Genomic DNA, 20,311 nt, shown 5'->3' with positions numbered 1-20,311 from the left:
TTATGCAACCAGATTGTCGGCAGATTTCCCTACAATATGCAACCAGATTGTCGGCAGATTTCCACACAATATGCAACCAGATTGTCGGCAGATTTCCCTACAATATGCAACCAGATTGTCTTAAGATTTCCCAACAAAATGCAACCAGATTGTCGCCAGATTTCCCCACAAAATGCAGTATATGTAGTTAGGTCTATAGTGAGCTAACATTAATTACCTGGAGGGAGGGTGGTTGGGCAGGCTGGCACACTATTTGCGGTGCAGGCACTGCACTGGGTAGGCAGTTAGGTAGCTGGGTGGGAGGGTAGGCAGATAGGTAGACGGGTGGAAGGGTAGGCAAATAGGTAGATGGGTGGGCAGTTAGGTAGCCGGGTGGGAAGTTATTTAGGTAGCCGGGTGGCAGGGTGGGCAGTTAGGTAGCCGGGTGGGCAGTTAGGTAGCTGGGTGGCAGGGTAGGCAGATAGGTAAGCTGGGTGGGCAGTTAGGTAGCCGGGGGCGGGCAGTTAGGTAGCTGGGTGGCAGGGTAGGCAGATAGGTAGTCCACCGATAGTAGATGCGTGGAGAACTGTGTGCTAGGTCGACTGGACCTAGAATCTGGCCGGTGCCTTGTCTCAGCCGGATTGCTCCCACGGCTTCAGGGCGACACCAAAAGAAAGCAAGAGACGGCACACAAATGGCTGCAATATTCTGCTGTATTAGGAATAAGGTACACTACATGTTACGGATATAGAATCCTTCCTCAGGTGTATAACAGCAAATAAAAGTACAAACAGTGTTATATACATTCAGGGTAAGCCACCACACCCACTGTGGTTAACCCCACCCATTGCAATTAACCCATTATAGTTTAATATCCATCAATAAACAATGTCCACCAATACACCACATCTTCACGGTCATATGGCACTCCAAACTGGCTACCAATGAATAACAAAACAAGACTGACCGTGTTCCAGGCACTTCCTGCTGTGGACTGCCACTAACCACCTAAAAAAAGGACATACAATCAACAACATGTATAGATATCTATAACATTAAGAACAACGCACATCCTATTGGAACCAGACTCTGTACATAGCTTTATAAACAACATGATTTTAGCATTATAAAAAACATTTGAGAGGTAACCTCTCGTTCATGCCTCTCGGGGCCACCACATCAAGCATGTGGATCCACCTTGATTCCTTTTGTTTCAATCTTTTTTCCATGTCTCCTCCCCTGCTGGATGGATTCATGGCTTCCAGAACGCACCACCTCAGCTGCGCCGCACCATGCCTCATAGCGTCAAAGTGCCTCGCAACTGAGGTGTCATAACTTTTGCGTTCACCCTCCGCATATCTGGTAATGGCTCTCTTGTGTTCCTGTATTCTCGTCCTGACCGGCCTCGTGGTCTCACCCACATACATTAGCCCACAAGGGCATTTGAGCCCGTAGACCACCCAGGTGACAGACGGCTTCTCCTTTAATAATGCCATTGCATACATTGCAATTGAGGCACGGGTGAGCATGGGTAAAGCGGGGACGTACCCGTGCCTCAATTGCAATGTATGCAATGGCATTATTAAAGGAGAAGCCGTCTGTCATCCCCATACAGGACGTAGGATAAAGATTAGGGGGAGACACTATTGCTCTACACCCTGGGTGGTCTACGGGCTCAAATGCCCTTGTGGGCTAATGTATGTGGGTGAGACCACGAGGCCGGTCAGGACGAGAATACAGGAACACAAGAGAGCCATTACCAGATATGCGGAGGGTGAACGCAAAAGTTATGACACCTCAGTTGCGAGGCACTTTGACGCTATGAGGCATGGTGCGGCGCAGCTGAGGTGGTGCGTTATGGAAGCCATGAATCCATCCAGCAGGGGAGGAGACATGGAAAAAAGATTGAAACAAAAGGAATCAAGGTGGATCCACATGCTTGATGTGGTGGCCCCGAGAGGCATGAACGAGAGGTTACCTCTCAAATGTTTTTTATAATGCTAAAATCATGTTGTTTATAAAGCTATGTGCAGAGTCTGGTTCCAATAGGATGTGCGCTGTTCTTAATGTTATAGATATCTATACATGTTGTTGATTGTATGTCCTTTTTTTAGGTGGTTAGTGGCAGTCCACAGCAGGAAGTGCCTGGAACACGGTCAGTCTTGTTTTGTTATTCATTGGTAGCCAGTTTGGAGTGCCATATGACCGTGAAGATGTGGTGTATTGGTGGACATTGTTTATTGATGGATATTAAACTATAATGGGTTAATTGCAATGGGTGGGGTTAACCACAGTGGGTGTGGTGGCTTACCCTGAATGTATATAACACTGTTTGTACTTTTATTTGCTGTTATACACCTGAGGAAGGATTCTATATCCGTAACATGTAGTGTACCTTATTCCTAATACAGCAGAATATTGCAGCCATTTGTGTGCCGTCTCTTGCTTTCTTTTGGTGTAGGCAGATAGGTAGCCAGGTGGGCAGCTAGGTGGGCAGTTAGGTAGCCGGGTGGGAGAGTGGGCAGTTAGGTGGGAGGGTGGGCAGTTCTGTAGCCGGGTGGGCAGTTAGGTAGCTGGGTGGCAGGGTAGGCAGATAGGTAGCTGGGTGGGCAGTTAGGTAGCTGGGTGGCAGGGTAGGCAGATAGGTAGCTGGGTGGGCAGTTAGGTAGCTGGGTGGCAGGGTAGGCAGATAGGTAGCTGGGTGGGCAGTTAGGTAGCTGGGTGGCAGGGTAGGCAGATAGGTAGGCTGGGTGGGCAGTTAGGTAGCTGGGTGACAGGGTAGGCAGTTAGGTAGCTGGGTGGGCAGTTAGGTGGGCGGGCAGTTAGGTAGCTGGGTGGCAGGGTAGGCAGATAGGTAGCCAGGTGGGCAGCTAGGTAGCTGGGTGGGCAGTTAGGTAGCCGGGTGGGAGGGTGGGCAGTTAGGTAGCCGGGTGGGAGAGCGGGCAGTTAGGTGGGAGGGTGGGCAGTTAGGTAGCCCGGGTGGGCAGTTAGGTAGCTGGGTGGCAGGGTAGGCAGATAGGTAGCTGGGTGGGCAGTTAGGTAGCTGGGTGGCAGGGTAGGCAGATGGGTAGCTGGGTGGGCAGTTAGGTAGCTGGGTGGCAGGGTAGGCAGATAGGTAGCAGGGTAGGCAGATAGGTAGCTGGGTGGCAGGGTAGGCAGTTAGGTAGCTGGGTGGGCAGTTAGGTAGCCGGGCGGGCAGTTAGGTAGCTGGGTGGCAGAGTAGGCAGATAGGTAACCAGGTGGGCAGCTAGGTAGCTGGGTGGGCAGTTAGGTGGCAGGGTGGGCAGTTAGGTAGCCGGGTGGGAGGAGAGGTAGCTGAGTAGTTAGTGGGGTAAGGGCCCGACCCTTATCCCCCCTGCCTCACCTGGGGTCCCTCCTCCTTCCATCAGCGGCGAGAGAGCGGCATATACAGAAAGCTCCGGCAGGGTAATCATCCGCTAGAGGTTCAGCTGCCTCCCGGGCTACGGTGTCCCCACTGTATTGCTGCTCGCAATAAACCAGGAAGCGGTGCGAGCAGCAATACAGAGGAGACAGCGTAGCCCGGAGGCAGCTGAACCCCTAGTGGCTGTTTACCCCGTCGGAGCTTTCTGTATATGCCGCTCGCCTCTCTCGCCGCTGATAAAAGGAGGGGGGACCCGAGGTGAGGCGGGGGGGGGGGGTGCCAAGGTGAGGGAGGGAGGAAGGGGGACCCCGGCCGGCCAGCGAAAATAGAAATAAACAAAGAAAAAATAAACAAAAAAAGTCCTCTCAGGACAGGTAGCTGCGGGCCCCCTGTGACGTAGGGCTTCCGCGGGGCTGAATAGCGGCTATCCCCATTGCTACGCCACTGGGCCCTATTAAATCTAGTTATGCCACTGCCTGGGCTCCGGCCGCATCACTGTGGACATTATACTACCCGCTTCCGCTGGCCACATGTGATGTGGAAGACAAGTGTGAACCTTCTGGGCTGGAGATCGTTGGAGAACTTGTGGGAACCTGAACATCTGGATTAGATTTATTGAAGATTTAGGTCTAGATGGCTTATACAATCTCAGTGAAGGTGACTCATTTTCTTTGCATATGGCCCAAGACATGCAAATAAATTCAGCTTGCATACAAATGTTATGCAGATTTTGGGGGCTTTAGCAGTGGCGGTTTGTGTGTGTAGGAGGCTTGGCTAAAGACCACCAGGTACCTCATTTCCCCTCCCCTTTTTCAAGTTTAACTTCAATCCACACCCCTTCTTGACCTCATCTTCCTTTTCGGTTACTAACTCCGCCCACTTTCTCCTGGTAATTATAGAGACTCAGAGATGAAAAAATAGTAAGACTCGATACTTCCTTCAGCCCCATAAACACGTCTGAGTCCTTCGCCATCCTCCCGCGGTCTACTGTTCAGCCGCGATCAGCCCCCGTACCAGCCTCAGTTGGGATTGGTCTGGGTCTTCTGCGCATATGCGGACCTACTGCGCACGTGCAGTAGACCCGGACTGACACGGCTGAGCCTGTTACCGGGGCTGTTCGCGGCTGAACGGCAGATCGCGGGAGGACGGCGAGTTTTCTCCTAGATTAGAATATATTCTCACACCTTGTCATAAAATGCTTTTTAACCACTTCAACTCCAAGGGTTTTTCCCCATAAACACAGAGCAATAGCGCTCCTTCCATTCATTCGCCTATAACTTTGTTAGTACTTATCACAACGAAACAATCTATATCTTGTTTTTTTCGCCACCAATTAGGCTTTATTTTGGGGGTACTTTTTGCTAACTGCATTTTAATGGCAATAATAAAAAAAAAAAAAAAACTGTAAAAAATGCATTATTTGTAATTTTTTGACCATTACAGTTTTAAAATAATACATGCTACCACACATTTCATTTGCCCATTTGTCCTGATTATTGCAACACTTAAAATATTTCCCTAGTACAATGTATGGCGCAAATATTTTATTTGGAAATAAAGGTGCATTTTGTTAAGTTTTGTATCCATCACTATTTACTAGCCCATATTTTAAAAAATAACAGTAATATACCCTCTTGACATACATATTAAAAAACGTTTAGTCCCTAAGGTAACAATTTATGTTGTTTTTTGTTTTTTTATGTTAATTTTTTATTTTCAATACAAAAAAAAAAATGGTACTATGGGAGTGTGTGGGGGAGAGAGATTTGCCAGGGAATTATACTATTTTAAAAACCAGTATACATCATACCATAGCTGGGAATACATACATGAGTATACATCATACCATAGCTGGGGATACATACATGAGTATACATCATACCATAGCTGGGAATCGAACCCAGATCTCACTGTGTGGTGGGCACGTCACCCCAAGCACTGTACCACTACAGAAGTAAGTGAAGCTAGCCTAAAATTTAACATTTATGCTCAATGCAATAGAACCATTAGGTTGCTTAAAGGAGAACTGTAGTGAGAGGTATATGGAGGCTGTCATATTGATTTCCTTTTAAGCTATACCAGTTGCCTGGCAGCCCTGCTGATCTATTTGGCTGCAGTAATAATAATAATCCAAACATTTGTATAGTGCTTTTCTCCTGTCAGACTCAAAGCGCTCAAGAGCTGCAAGCCTCAGGGACGCGCTCAAGAGGCCACCCTGCAGTGTTAGGGAGTCTTGCCTTGAACTCCTTACTGAATAGGTACTTGACCTAGCCAGGATTCAAACCCTGGTCTCCCATGTCAAAGGCAGAGCCCTTAACCAGTACACTTTCCAGCCACTGTAGTGTGAATCACACCAGAAACAAGCATGCAGCTAATCTTGTCAGATCTTACAAAAATGTCAAACACCAGATCTGCTGCATGCTTGTTCAGGGTCTAGGGCTAAAAGTATTGGAGGCAGAGGATCTGCAGGATAGCCAGGTAACTGGTATTGCTTAAAAGGAAATCAATATGGTAGCCTCCATATACCTTTCACTACAGTTCTCCTTTAAGCAACCTAATGGTTCTATTGCATTGAGCATAAATGTTAAATTTTAGTATTCTGTAGTGGTACAGTGCTTAGGGTGACGTGCCCACCACACAGTGAGATCTGGGTTCGATTCCCAGCTATGGTATGATCTGGTGTTTGACATTTTTGTAAGATCTGACAAGATTAGCTGCATGCTTGTTTCTGGTGTGATTCACACTACTGCAGCCAAATAGATCAGCAGGGCTGCCAGGCAACTGGTATAGCTTAAAAGGAAATCAATATGGCAGCCTCCATATACCTCTCACTACAGTTCTCCTTTAAGCAACCTAATGGTTCTATTGCATTGAGCATAAATGTTAAATTTTAGGCTAGCTTCACTTACTTCTGTAGTGGTACAGTGCTTAGGGTGACGTGCCCACCACACAGTGAGATCTGGGTTCGATTCCCAGCTATGGTATGATGTATACTCATGTATGTATCCCCAGCTATGGTATGATGTATACTGGTTTTTAAAATCGTATAATTCCCTGGCAGAAGAGACCCTCCTCCCTCCGGTAGGAGGGAGGAGGGAATAGGGTAAAAGGGTAAAAGGAGGAGGGTGGAGGGTGGAGGGAGGAGGTAGAAGGGTGGAGGGTGGAGGCCAATTAAAATCTCCCTAGCAGAGTGTGTAGCAGCTGTCCCATAACTAATTAGTGTAGGTAGGCAAATGGTATAAAGGACCTTGCTTGGAGGAGGGTGGGAGGGTCCTCCAGCAGTGATGTGTATTTCACTCAATTAGGTGTGGCTCCAGATATTAGAGCTTTTGAAACATGTTTTCTATCATTTTTCCAGTTGATAGAATTTTTTTAAACTTTCAAAGTTCGCCTCCCCATTGAAGTCTATTGCGGTTCGCAAACTTTTTCGCGAACCGAACCTTTTGCGGAAGTTCGCGAACAGGGTTCGCGAACCTAAAATCGGAGGTTCGGCCCAACTCTAGAGGGGAAGTGGTTAAGCCACCAGCAAGCAAGTTTAATACTCAAAATCATTTTGTCTGTACTTTTTCACCAACTTTTAGTTACATCTTCAATTGTAAAATGCTTACAAGTTATTTTAAATACCGTAGAAGATGAAAATTATCGCCTCACTCACAAGAAAAAGTTAGTGCATCCGAGGGAGAGGGGGTCAGATAGAACACAGAGGCATGTTCCCTGTGCTATATGCCTCTGTGTCCCCTCTGAGCTGCTCTCTGCCCCCCTGTGCCGCACTGTCACCCCCAGAAAATGCTGACAAGCAGCTTGTTGGCATCTACCTGGGGAAAGGGGGTCTCTCGCAGGAGAGTTATTCCTGCAAAAACGCCCCCTTCTGGCATTGGAAACGCCCCTTCCCTCCTCTCAATGGCTCAACTCTGAACCACCTCCATCCATTCCCCACCTCTCCCCGCCCCTCTATGCTCTGTGAGGAGACACACAGAGCCAGAGCTGCAGCATCGTGATTCCAGGGGTCACTGAAATTACAGGATTTCTGGCCACAGGGGTGGCGGACAACGGCAACAATTGAGGCTACCTTGTCCGGCTAGCCCTCCAGATCAGGTAGAATTTTTTTTTTTATTATTTAAAAAGTTCTGGCTTGGGTTCACTTTAACTTCATATGGGCCCATGTTTCTAGCCGGGGCATCACTGGAACAAACGATCCAGAACAGTCTAGATCAGTGATGACTAACCTTGGCACTCCAGCTGTGACAAAACCTACAAATCCCATAATGCCTCTGCCTCCCCGAGTTATGCTTAGAGCTGTCAGAGTATTGAAATGCCTCATGGGAATTGTAGTTCCACCACAGCTGGAGTGCCAAGGTTAGCCATCACTGGTCCAGATAATCTTATACAGGATCACAGTGACATCTACAGGCCAGATGTATTTACACCACATATTCCCCTTGTGTTACAAAAACATCTTTAAACAAATTAGCATGTCAAATGTGCTAATATCCATTATCAAATAATAAAACAATACTATGCAAGTTAACTATATCGCACAGTCCTTTGTCCACTCAGGTGGTCTTCTGACTTTTTTTTAGTATGGCTGGTTAGTTCTGTTTCCTGTTCTCCAACTTTATCATCAATAAGGGGGCCATACACTAGGCGACCAACCAACCAATCGACCATCCAATTCGATTATTATAATCGAATTGGATAAAAATTGGTGCTGCCAAGTGCATGCCCGACCGACAAAGTGACCAATTCCGGGACAGAAATTGGCCGCACAGTCGATCGCGCATGTTGGAAAATGTTGGGCCGAGGTTGGTTGGTAGGGTGCGCGGTGTTACGGCGGTCGATTTGCGAACGAGCGACGAGACGACGAAACCCCCGCCGCCTCGATGTATAAATGTATGTAGTGTAGTACATTTATATATTACCTGTCTGGTGTCAGCCTCCACGCGGTTTCCATCCGTCTCACCGGGTTCCGCATACACACCGGCGGTTCCAGGTCTGACGTCACGAAGGCGCATAGCGGCTGACGTCAGGCGCTATGCGCTGTTAGCGTGTATGCGGCTTACCGGCGAGATGGACAGATGGACCCGACGAGCTGCTACAGGACAGGTAATGTATAAATGCACTACACTACATACATTTATACATTACCTGTCCGGTGTCAGCCTCCATGCGGTTTCTGTCCATCTCACCGGGTTCCGCATACATGCCGGCAGCGCTCTGACGTCACGAAGAGGCATAGAGGCTGGCGTCAGACTCTGCGCCGCTAGCATGTATGCGGCTGTTACCCGGCGAGATGGACAGGTAATGTATAAATGCACTACATTACATACATTTATACATTTTGGGGGCAGTGGCGGGGCAGACGCGGTGGCTTAGCCGATTCTCTGATGATTTCATGCTGAAATCGGACAGGAATCGGCCTGTAGTGTATGGGCAGATTCAATTGGAGACAAATTTTATCTCTAATGAGATTCGATTAGAGATAAATGTGTCTCTTGGTCGAATCTGCCCATACTCGTTCTAATGTCTGGCCACCTTTAGTCACACTATGTCCACGTCCTTTATCAAATGAGACATCTACCAAGTACTGCCTAATAGGTGCAAGGCAACTGGCATTCCATGTACATCGATCAGACATTAGTTTATAACAGGGCAGGTTCTAGAAAGGTACTTTTTTTTTTTTTTTCGAGCAATGCTAGTGCGGTGCACAAATCAAAAATTGGGTGTGGTCATGACATCGTGTGGGCGGGGCTAACTGTAATGTAACGTGTAACAGTGAGGCAGCAATGCAAGAGCCATTACCTCCAACACATAAAATGCAAGAGCCATTACCTCCAACACATAAAATGCAAGAATTTATTACCTCAGACGCATGAAATGCAAGAACTATTACTTCCAACACATGAAATGCAAGAACCATTACCTCTGACACATGAAATGCAAGCAGTGCTTCACCATTAAACGTAATGCGGCGATCTTTCACCATAAAATAATCGTAACGCAGCAATGATTCACCATAAAATAATCGTAATGTGGCAATCTTGCACCAAAAAATAATTGTAATGCTGCAGCGTTTCACCAGAAAATAATCGTAATGCGGCATTGTTTCACTAGAAAATAATTGTTATGTGGGCAGAGTTACACCATAAAATAATAGTAATGCGTCCAGTGTTTTACCATAAAATTTTAATGTGGCCAGCGTTTCACCAGAAAAATAATCGTAATGTGTCCAGCGTTTCACCATAAAATAATTTTAATGTGGCCAGTGTTCCAACAAAAACTATTCACCACCTGTAAAAAAAAAAAAAGCATTTACTCACCTGCAGAAGACTCCTCTCCCTGGGCGCAGCGTCCCCCGATGATCTGCAGCGGCCCAGCCAGCCTGCAAAAGTCCCGCGCTGACAGGCAGAGACCAGGGCTACGGGAAGATGGCGCCTGAAGCCCTGTACTGGAGAAACAAATAGTCTTTAGGGCCATCTTCCCGTTGCCCTGCTCTGCTTGCCGGAAGACTATGCAGGCTGGAGCGGTGAGCTGCGGGGATGAACTGGCGTGGCGTCTATTAGTCGCCACAGCCAGTTCACCATGGGGGTCCCACAGTCTGGCGGGGGAAGGAGGGCACGTCCCCTGCCCGCTGTCCCCTGCTGCCCCTCCCTGCCGCTCTGCCCGATTGAGGGGGCAGGACATTTATTTGAGGGGGCCCTGGTTCATAGGTGTAAGGTCCTAGTTGCCATTTCACTCTAAACTCTTCTGACTGAATTTCATTTCGAATGTCTGGTGGGAGAAAATATTTAAAACATGTCTAAACAAAATATAAAAACAAATAATGTTAGATGTTGCCCTGTAATGTGGGCAGTTGCCTTTTTTGCACCAGACTTTTAACCTCCTGCCTTTTTATATCTTTGTAGATAAAACAAGTGTTACTCTGGACCCAGCAACTGCTCACTGTTTTATGAGACTGTTACAGAACAACCGTAAGGTCTCTAACTCCTCCCCCTGGCAGCAGTCCTACCCTGAAGACCCGGAGAGGTTTGAGCACTTCCGCCAGGTCCTCAGCTCGGAGAGTTTTTACATGAGTCGCCACTACTTTGAGGCAGAGTTTAAAGGAGAGTCCATTCACCTTGGTGTGACCTACAAGTGTATCGACAGGAAGGGATCAGAGAGCAACAGCACCATAACAGGAAATGACTTCTCCTGGACCCTGAAATGGAACGGGAAGGAGTTCTCTGCTTGGCACAGTGATGTGGAGACCCCAATAAAATCTGGGAAGTTTTCTAGGGTTGGTGTCTATATTGATCACCAGCGTGGAACCGTTGCATTCTACGGTGTGGCTGATACCATGACCCTTCTGCACGAGTTTGAGGGAACATTTGCCGAACCCTTGTATGTAGCCATATGGCTTCCCAAGAAAGAAAATTCAGTGACCATCATTTCACCAGATGAAATGGCCCAACCTGTGGTGACATTGTCACCAACTAGCACCAAGGAGGTCACATCCAGCTCAGCTGAGACGATCATGTCAACTACAAAAACTGAGGTCATCGTCAGCACCACTGTTAAGACCATCAAAGTGGAAACTAACACTAACAGTTTGTCTGGCGATGGAGAACCAATCAACATTGTAAGGTCGGAGTCTGAACATACTTCCACAAGAGTCACCACAGTGTAACATGGAAGTCTATGGTGTATGTCAGTGTTACGGAGACTGGTTCCCTCCTGCAAGGTTTCTATTAATGGCCTTCAAGCTGGGCCGCATCACGTACTGATATTTTAACTTACTGTGGCTTCTAACAAGTAGATTCCCACGTTGGCCTCTTTTATGGGTTAGGTTCTCCAGCCGCAAGATAATGCCATGAGAATTACTATCTGCCATATGTATTACAAGGCTAAATCTTGCTTTCACTTTCTTAATATGGATTGGTTGAGGTGGAAAATCAACTTTGTACATCTTGCTATGAGTCAATGGCTTCTGGATTATGGACATATGAAAACTTAGTAGACTGAGGACTATTGCTTTGGATGACAAAAGTCTACTGAATATACCGTATATACTCGGATACAAGTCGACCCCGTGTATAAGTCGACCCCCAAATTTGATCCCCAAAAGCTGGTATTTTTCAAAGTCTCAAGTATAAGTCGGCCTAGGAAAGTTGATGGCTGCAGGTGGGGACTAGGAGGGGTTACTGGTTTTGCACTTGGGGTCCAGGAGAAGTAATGTCTGCACTTAGGGAACAGGAGAAGTTAATGGCTGTAGTGCATAAAACTCTGCAGCCATTAACTCCTCCTGGTCCCCAGGTGCTGCTTCAGCTTTTCACATATGCAGAGCGGATATATGCACATATCTAGGCATCGAGTACTATGGGCAGTTTTCCCTACAAACTCCCCCTCCCAGCAGCTGCGGTGCCTTCCGCTCTCTCCTTCCGGGTGGCCCCCTCGCCTCTCCGCCCCCGTGTTCTGTGAAAACAATGTAGCAGAGCTGTCATACGTTACCTATTCCTTTTTACCTACAAACCTCCCCTCCCAGCCGCTATGGTGCCTTTCGCTCTCTCCCCCGGGTGGCCGCCTCTCTCCCCCACGTGTTCAGTGACAACAGTGTAGCAGAGCTGACATACGTTACCTAATCCACCGCTGCGCGCTGTGTCCTTTGATCTCCTCTTTGCTCATGCCGGCAAGCATACTATAGCGTCTCTCCCGCTTCCAGTACCATGTGACTCCCGATGTCACATGGTACTGGAAGCGGGAGAGACGCTATAGTATGCTCGCTGGCATGAACGAGGAGGAGATCAAAGGACACAGCGCGCAGCGGTGGATTAGGCAACGTATGTCAGCTCTGCTACACTGTTGTCACTGAGCACATGGGGGAGAGAGGCGGCCACCCGGGGGAGAGAGCGAAAGGCACCATAGCGGCTGGGAGGGGAGGTTTGTAGGTAAAACTGGCAACAGTTATGATTAGGAGGAGACAGGAGGGAGGGAGAGCTAGAGAGGGGGCAGTGCAGTGTAGCCTAATGAGGAGAAAGTGGCACCCCGACCCCGGCTATAAGTTTGGAAATTTAGGTCTGACGCGACTAAGTCAACCCCCCCACTTTTACATTGTGAGTCAGTCCTAAATTTCTCGACTTGTAGTCGAGTATATACGGTATGTAGCTTTAAGCCTGCCATAAACTGGCAGACTTTCTCCCGACGTGGCCAAAGTATAGATCTCTCTCAGACAGCTTATCAGAGAGAGCTCTATCATTGCCACGCACTGCACATCAATTTTTAATAAATTTCGCCATGAAATCTATTAAAAATGAATTACCGCTGCTCCCCCAGGTGGCCCCCCTGCTAATGCTGCTCCCCCCGGAGACCCATGCAGGACAACCAGGAACTAGGAGATGATGGCAGCACAGAGGAGAGAGTATTCCGGACAGACGAGTAAGGGCTGGAACCCACAAGGGCGATTTTAAGAGCATTTTTGGAGCGTTAAAGAACGCTAGCGTTTTGCCAAAATGCTCAGCCAATGTAATTGGAAGGGGCAACTTCCACTGGAGCGTTTGCGATTCCTCAAATCGCAAACGCAGGACATGCAGCATTTTGGGAGCGTTAGCGCTTCAATGTAAAGTATATAAACGCTGGCGTAATCGCTCATCAAAACCTGCATGGAGCGATTTTGCTAGCGTTTTAACGCTAACACACACTGTCACAAAATTAAAATTAATTGAAAGGACCAATCAGACTTTAAAGGGTTACAGAGATGTTGGGGGAAAGGTTTTATACATACCTGGGGCTTCCTCCAGCCCCATAAGCCTGAATCGCTCCCATGCCACCGTCCTCCGCTGCCTGGATCCACCGGTACCGGGTCCCGTCATTTCCGCGAGTCGGCCGGCGGACGCGGCCAATTGTCCACATCACAGGGGCTCCCTCTATATACCTACGCGTGTGGCTGCAAACTGCGCAGCCGTATGCATAAGGGTATGGAGGGAGCCCCTGTGCATGCGGACAATTGGTCGCGTCCGCCGGAAGTGGCGGGGCCCGGTACCGGCGATACAGGAAGCGGAGGATTGCGACGTGGGAGCGATCCGTGCTTATGGGGCTGGAGGAAGCTCCAGGTATGTATAAAACCTTTTCCTATTCTTCCCTATCCTTCCTCTCTGGTTCCCTTTAAAACGCTAATCGCTACACAATCGCTGGCAAATTGATACACTTTGTAAAATCACTTCCTAAAATGCTCATGAAACCGCTGACAAACTGCTCATACAAAATGCTAGCGCTTGCGATTAGCGATAGCCTTTTGCAATGGGTTCCAGGCCTAAGAGTGCTTCGCCATCCTGAGTAGATGCCACCTGTCCCTAATCGACAAGCAAATGTCCTGTCCAATGGGCAATATTGGTTAATTTCTGCTTGGAGTCGATCCAATTACGATTGAGCATGTTCGGTCAACAGTCTTTGGTAGATTTGATCGCAGTGCTTGAATCTGCCAAGGAACGTCACATACAGTAGATACACCGTAAGCTGTATGAGAAGCCAGTGGCTGAGTCATCTCTCCAGAGCCCGTTCAAAGCAGGGATATCCGTTTGTAGAGGTCATCGTTAGTACCTTTGTGCTTGTTGGGTGCTTAAAAGGTTTTAAAAAGATAACCACCGACTGGTAGGATTATTATTTATGGAGCTTTTAGTTACATAATAAATTCTCTGACCACTTGTGGAAATGAAGAGCTTTGTTGTTAGTTCTGCTGTATTAAATTATGAAACATTTGATGCGTTTCACTGTTTGTCTCAGCAACATAGTTTGGATGGAAATCTGAACGTTTATGCTCTGAATTTACGTAAATAGGAAGATGCATCGGTTTATTTTCCATGTACTATTTGTACGACTTTAGAAGGTATTATTGTTAAATGGACTTGCAGGTCCTCTTCCTCCCACCACGTGGGATGTAGTACATTATACAGCAGCAAATATCATCCATAGAATGTTTAATAAATGGGTCATTATCACAATAGACCATATCATATAATACGATGTACATCCACTGCATTCCCCTGATGTGTTGTCCATAGCTACAATACAAGTATCCCTTATATATAGCTGTGCCACATTAGTCCTGATCTACTGAGGCATCACATTGGTCCACGTACATGATAGGCCGTAGAGAGCCATGGCCTCAGTCCAGGAGACATGAGGCCCCTCCTCTGAGGATGTTATAACAGGTCCCCGCTCTGGGGATGTAGGTCCGTCCTTTAGGGATGTTACAGCAGGCTCCTCCTCTGGGGATGTTACAGCAGGCTCCTCCTCTGGGGATGTTACAGCAGGCTCCTCCTCTGGGGATGTTACAGCAGGCCCCTCCTCTGGGGATGTTACAGCAGGCCCCTCCTCTGGGGATGTTACAGCAGGCCCCGCCTCTGGCGATGTTACAGCAGGCCCCTCCTCTGGGGATATTACAGCAGGCCCTTCCTATGGGGATGTTACAGCAGGCCTGTCCGCTGGGGATGTTAGAGCAAGCTCCTCCTCTGGGGATGTTACAGCAGGCCCCTCCTCTGGCGATGTTACAGCAGGCCCCTCCTCTGGCGATGTTACAGCAGGCCCCTCCTCTGGGGATGTTACAGCAGGCCCCTCCTCTGGTGATGTTACAGCAGGCCCCTCCTCTGGCGATGTTACAGCAGGCCCCTCCTCTGGGGATGTTACAGCAGGCCCCTCCTCTGGTGATGTTACAGCAGGCCCCTCCTCTGGTGATGTTACAGCAGGCCCCTCCTCTGGTGATGTTACAGCAGGCCCCTCCTCTGGCGATGTTACAGCAGGCCCCTCCTCTGGGGATGTTACAGCAGGCCCCTCCTCTGGGGATGTTACAGCAGGCCCCTCCTCTGGGGATGTTACAGCAGGCCCCTCCTCTGGGGATGTTACAGCAGGCCCCTCCTCTGGGGATGTTACAGCAGGCCCCTCCTCTGGGGATGTTACAGCAGGCCCCCTCCTCTGGGGATGTTACAGCAGGCCCCTCCTCTGGGGGATGTTACAGCAGGCCCCCTCCTCTGGGGATGTTACAGCAGGCCCCTCCTCTGGGGGATGTTACAGCAGGCCCCTCCTCTGGGGATGTTACTGCAGGCCCCTCCTCTAGGGATGTTACAGCAGGCCCGTCCGCTGGCGATGTTACAGCAGGCCCCTCCTCTGGCGATGTTACAGCAGGCCCCTCCTCTGGGGATGTTAGAGCAGGTCCCCTCCTCTGGGGATCTTACAGCAGGCCCCTCCTCTGGGGATGTTACGGCAGGCTCCTCCTCTGGGGATGTTACAGCAGGCCCTCTGGGGATGTTACGGCAGGCTCCTCCACTGGGGATGTTACGGCAGGCTCCTCCTCTGGGGATGTTACGGCAGGCCCCTCCTCTGGGGATGTTACGGCAGGCCCCTCCTCTGGGGATGTTACAGCAGGCTTCTCTTCTGGGGATGTTACAGCAGGCTCCTCCTCTGGGGATGTTACGGCAGGCTCCTCCGCTGGGGATGTTACAGCAGGCTCCTCCGCTGGGGATGTTACAGCAGGCTCCTCCTCTGGGGATGGTACAGCAGGCCCCTCCTCTGGCGATGTTACAGCAGGCCCCTCCTCTGGCGATGTTACAGCAGGCCCCTCCTCTGGCGATGTTACAGCAGGCCCCTCCTCTGGGGATGTTACAGCTGGCTCCTACTCTGGCGATGTTAGAGCAGGCCCCTCTGGGGATGTTGCAGCAGGACTGTCCGCTGGGATGTTACAGCAATCTCCTCCGCTGGCGATGTTACAGCAGGCCCCTCCTCTTGCGATGTTACAGCAGGCCCCTCCTCTGGCGATGTTACAGCAGGCTCCTCCTCTGGGGATGTTACAGCAGGCCCCTCCTCTAGGGATGTTACAGCAGGCCCCTCCTCTAGGGATGTTAGAGCAGGCCCCTCTGGGGATGTTACAGCAGGACTGTCCGCTGGGATGTTGCAGCAGGCCCCTCCTCTGGCGATGTTACAGCAGGCCCCTTCTCTAGGGATGTTAGAGCAGGCCCCTCTGGGGATGTTACAGCAGGACTGTCCGCTGGGATGTTGCAGCAGGCCCCTCCTCTGGCGATGTTACAGCAGGCCCCTTCTCTAGGGATGTTAGAGCAGGCCCCTCTGGGGATGTTACAGCAGGACTGTCCGCTGGGATGTTGCAGCAGGCCCCTCCTCTGGCGATGTTACAGCAGGCCCCTCCTCTAGGGATGTTAGAGCAGGCCCCTCTGGGGATGTTACAGCAGGACTGTCCGCTGGGATGTTACAGCAGGCTCCTCCTCTGGGGATGTTACAGCAGGCCCCTCCTCTGGCGATGTTACAGCAGGCCCCTCCTCTAGGGATGTTAGAGCAGGCCCCTCTGGGGATGTTACAGCAGGACTGTCCGCTGGGATGTTGCAGCAGGCCCCTCCTCTGGCGATGTTACAGCAGGCCCCTCCTCTGGCGATGTTACAGCAGGCCCCTCCTCTAGGGATGTTAGAGCAGGCCCCTCTGGGGATGTTACAGCAGGACTGTCCGCTGGGATGTTACAGCAGGCCCCTCCTCTGGGGATGTTACAGCCGAAAAGAAAAAGGGAGAAGCTGGAGACAGCTCAGGTCACTTCCAGTTTCTGTTTGGCTGAGTTCTACTGAGATTATGAAACAGGGATTTTAAGCAAGAGAGGTTGGACGCTCGCTTGCATTTGCAAAATCACTCTCAAATCGCTGAGGGATTTTGCATCTTAGAACAGAGCGATTCCAGAGCGATTTAGAGTAAAGCGATTTCGGACCATCATTTTCCTCTATTGAATCGCTCCAAAAAAGCTGCATATTCTGCAATTGCGACTTCAATTAGCCTAGTGCTTTTGGAATTGTCAGCTATTGCCAGCCATTCCAAAGGGAGGCTAAAAGCAGTCTAGTAGGCTATAGCCCAGTGTGTTATATTTAATCTTTTTTTTTCCTTTTTAATCTCAGATATGCCCTCTGCTACCGAGTAGAAAAGTGTGGCATTGGTTCCCGGCGATTCGTCATGGTGTCACGCGGCTCACTCCGCTCCTTCAGTGACTCCCTCCCTTTTTCCCTATGCAGAGTCCTAATGACAGTGTAAATGACAGGCTACTCACCCAGCTCTCTGCATTCCACTGACAAGATCTCCCTTCAATCGGGCGCCACCTAGCAACAGGTAGCCAGAGGTACCCTCAGTATTAAGGGACACCTGTAGCTACCTATGACAGGTAAGGGAAAAGTGACAGCTGGGCCAGCCAGCACACTTGCGGTGCGGTTCGGTGAGGGTTTGTAGGTTCATGGAGGGCAGAGTCTAGGGTGCCAGGACATCTGTGCCTATAGGCTCCTGTGATGTAAATCCAGGCCTGCATGCATGGAGGGCGGAGTCTAGGGGGCCAGGACATCTGTGCCTATAGGCTCCTGTGATGTAAATCCAGGCCTGCATGCATGGAGGGCGGAGTCTAAGGTGCCAGGACATCTGTGTCTATAGGCTCCTGTGATGTAAATCCGGGCCTGCATGCATGGAGGGCGGAGTCTAGGGTGCCAGGACATCTGTGCCTATAGGCTCCTGTGATGTAAATCCAGGCCTGCATGCATGGAGGGCGGAGTCTAGGGTGCCAGGACATCTGTGCCTATAGGCTCCTGTGATGTAAATCCAGGCCTGCATGCATGGAGGGTGGAGTCTAGGGTGCCAGGACATCTGTGCCTATAGGCTCCTGTGATGTAAATCCTGGCATGCATGCATGGAGGGCGGAGTCTAGGGTGCCAGGCCATCTGTGCCTATACGCTCCTGTGATGTAAATCCAGGCCTGCATGCATGGAGGGAGGAGTCTAGGGTGCCAGGACATCTGTGCCTATAGGCTCCTGTGAGGTAAATCCGGGCGTGCATGCATGGAGGGAGGAGTCTAGGGTGCCAGGACATCTGTGCCTATAGGCTCCTGTGAGGTAAATCCGGGCGTGCATGCATGGAGGGCGGAGTCTAGGGTACCAGGACATCTGTGCCTATAGGCTCCTGTGATGTAAATCCTGGCCTGCATGCATGGAGGGCGGAGTCTAGGGTGCCAGGACATCTGTGCCTATAGGCTCCTGTGATGTAAATCCAGGCCTGCATGCATGGAGGGCGGAGTCTAGGGTGCCAGGACATCTGTGCCTATAGGCTCCTGTGATGTAAATCCGGGCCTGCATGCATGGAGGGCGGAGTCTAGGGTGCCAGGACATCTGTGCCTATAGGCTCCTGTGATGTAAATCCAGGCCTGCATGCATGGAGGGCGGAGTCTAGGGTGCCAGGACATCTGTGCCTATAGGCTCCTGTGATGTAAATCCGGGCCTGCATGCATGGAGGGCGGAGTCTAGGGTGCCAGGACATCTGTGCCTATAGGCTCCTGTGATGGGCATCGTTAAACCAATGTGCAGAGAAGACATACGTTACTGAAAACCAAACAAATGAGCATGAAGAGACCTTTTACAGAAATAAGCCCCGCCCGTTCAGACGCCGCCGTCACATTCGCTCGAAGCGTCTTCCAAAGTTTTCCCAGCGAGAAGCGAGAGCTGCTTATTTCAATGTCATCCGTCGCCGCCGCCTCGCGCCCCATAAAGCCGGCACGCACCGCGCTCCCGGAACAGCCGAATCCATTATCGCTAACACTTAATGCCAAGCGCCCGCCCTGCTCCTGCCTTGACATGAAAGCAGAATTTATAACGTTATCTCTCAGGAAAATCGGTGACATTTCGGCTGAGAAATGCCAAGCGTTCCGCTGAGCCCGCGGCGTCTCCTTCGCCGCGCCGGGGAAATTGCTCTTCATTTTATTCCTTATTAGCTGGGTAATTGTTATGTGCAAATGAGGCCACTTGATCGCTGATAGAGAGGCTTACCTTAATGAAATTAAGCAATTCAGCTAATAATTGACTCTGCGGCGTGCTTGGCCAACTGGCGGAGACGAGAGACAGCTGGCGCATTCCGAACGATGTAATGATGCTGAGGCGGTACCTGAGCTGATGCGTGCGTGCTGGATATCTGTGTGCGCTGATAAAGTGTTACACCACTTCCCCGAACACGTGTAGACAATATCCGCCGTGTATCGGTTCCCCCAACGCCCACACCGCTCAAATATCCCACACTAGCCAACTACCCCTGAATTCTGATCATGTGACCTGTGTGCCTGTTTCCAAAACTTCTTTAGCTCAGCACACTGGGAGGCGTGTCCTCGCTGACTTCCCTTATCCTTGGGGGCGGCTCTTTAACTTTAGATAAGAGGGTGTAAAGCCAGCTCAGGCCCAACCCCCTACACTCACCTGTCAGCCAGCGCTCCCCTCCTCTGTCCTGTCACCACCCCCGCTGGTGTGCCTGTAAACCCGAGGTATGTATGTTATGTGACTACATAAATTCCACAAGGTTTCGGGGGAACATGCAGCTAGTGGGGATGGAGAGAGGACATGGGAGGAGCTTGCCAGCAGACAGGTGAGTGCGGTCCAATGCCGACACTCGGCCCAGGGGGAGCACTATCTTAGATGGGGAGACCTTGAGGTCCTGCTGGTCGGCCCTGCACTGTGACAGCAGAGATTAATAGATTTCAAGTTGACATTTATTAAAGGGGAACTGAAGTAAGAGGTATACGGAGGCTGCCATATTTACTTCCTTTTAATCAATACCAGTTGCCTGGCAGCCCTGCTGGTCTATTTCTCTGCAGTAGTATCTGAATAACACCAGAAACAAGCATGCAGCTAATCTTTTAATGTCAGAAACACCTGATCTGCTGCATGCTTGTTCAGGGGCTATGGCTAATAGTATTAGAGGCAGAGGATCAGCAGGAGGGCCTGGCAACTGGCATTGCTTAGATGGAAAAATATGGCAGCCTCGATATCCTTCTCACTTCAGTTGTCCTTTAAGGCACATACACACCTTTGACCTTTTTGTTGACCTAGCCAGGTTGCCCGTTGGGGATTGGGACCCGATTTCCTCGGGCAACACCGCTGGGCCCACTGTAGACGCGTGTCAGCTGTGAGGCTG

At 50.0% G+C, this 20,311-nt stretch overlaps 1 protein-coding gene across 2 annotated transcripts in view; it reads left to right on the top strand.

The window, feature by feature from the left end:
- The window catches only part of TRIM16 (tripartite motif containing 16), a 101,374-nt gene extending 89,498 nt beyond the window's left edge, over positions 1-11,876 (top strand). For both annotated transcript variants that reach the window (XM_068264404.1, XM_068264403.1), the window contains exon 6: positions 10,264-11,876. In XM_068264404.1, coding sequence (XP_068120505.1) covers positions 10,264-11,024 — 761 coding nt within the window. In that variant the 3' untranslated portion in view covers positions 11,025-11,876. The remainder of the gene's footprint in view (positions 1-10,263) is intronic.
- Positions 11,877-20,311: the final 8,435 nt, after the last annotated feature.

The sequence above is a fragment of the Hyperolius riggenbachi genome, chromosome 12, assembly GCF_040937935.1.
Source record: "Hyperolius riggenbachi isolate aHypRig1 chromosome 12, aHypRig1.pri, whole genome shotgun sequence".
Classification (NCBI taxonomy): Eukaryota; Metazoa; Chordata; class Amphibia; order Anura; family Hyperoliidae; genus Hyperolius; species Hyperolius riggenbachi.
This window is presented reverse-complemented; position numbering and strand designations above follow the sequence as displayed.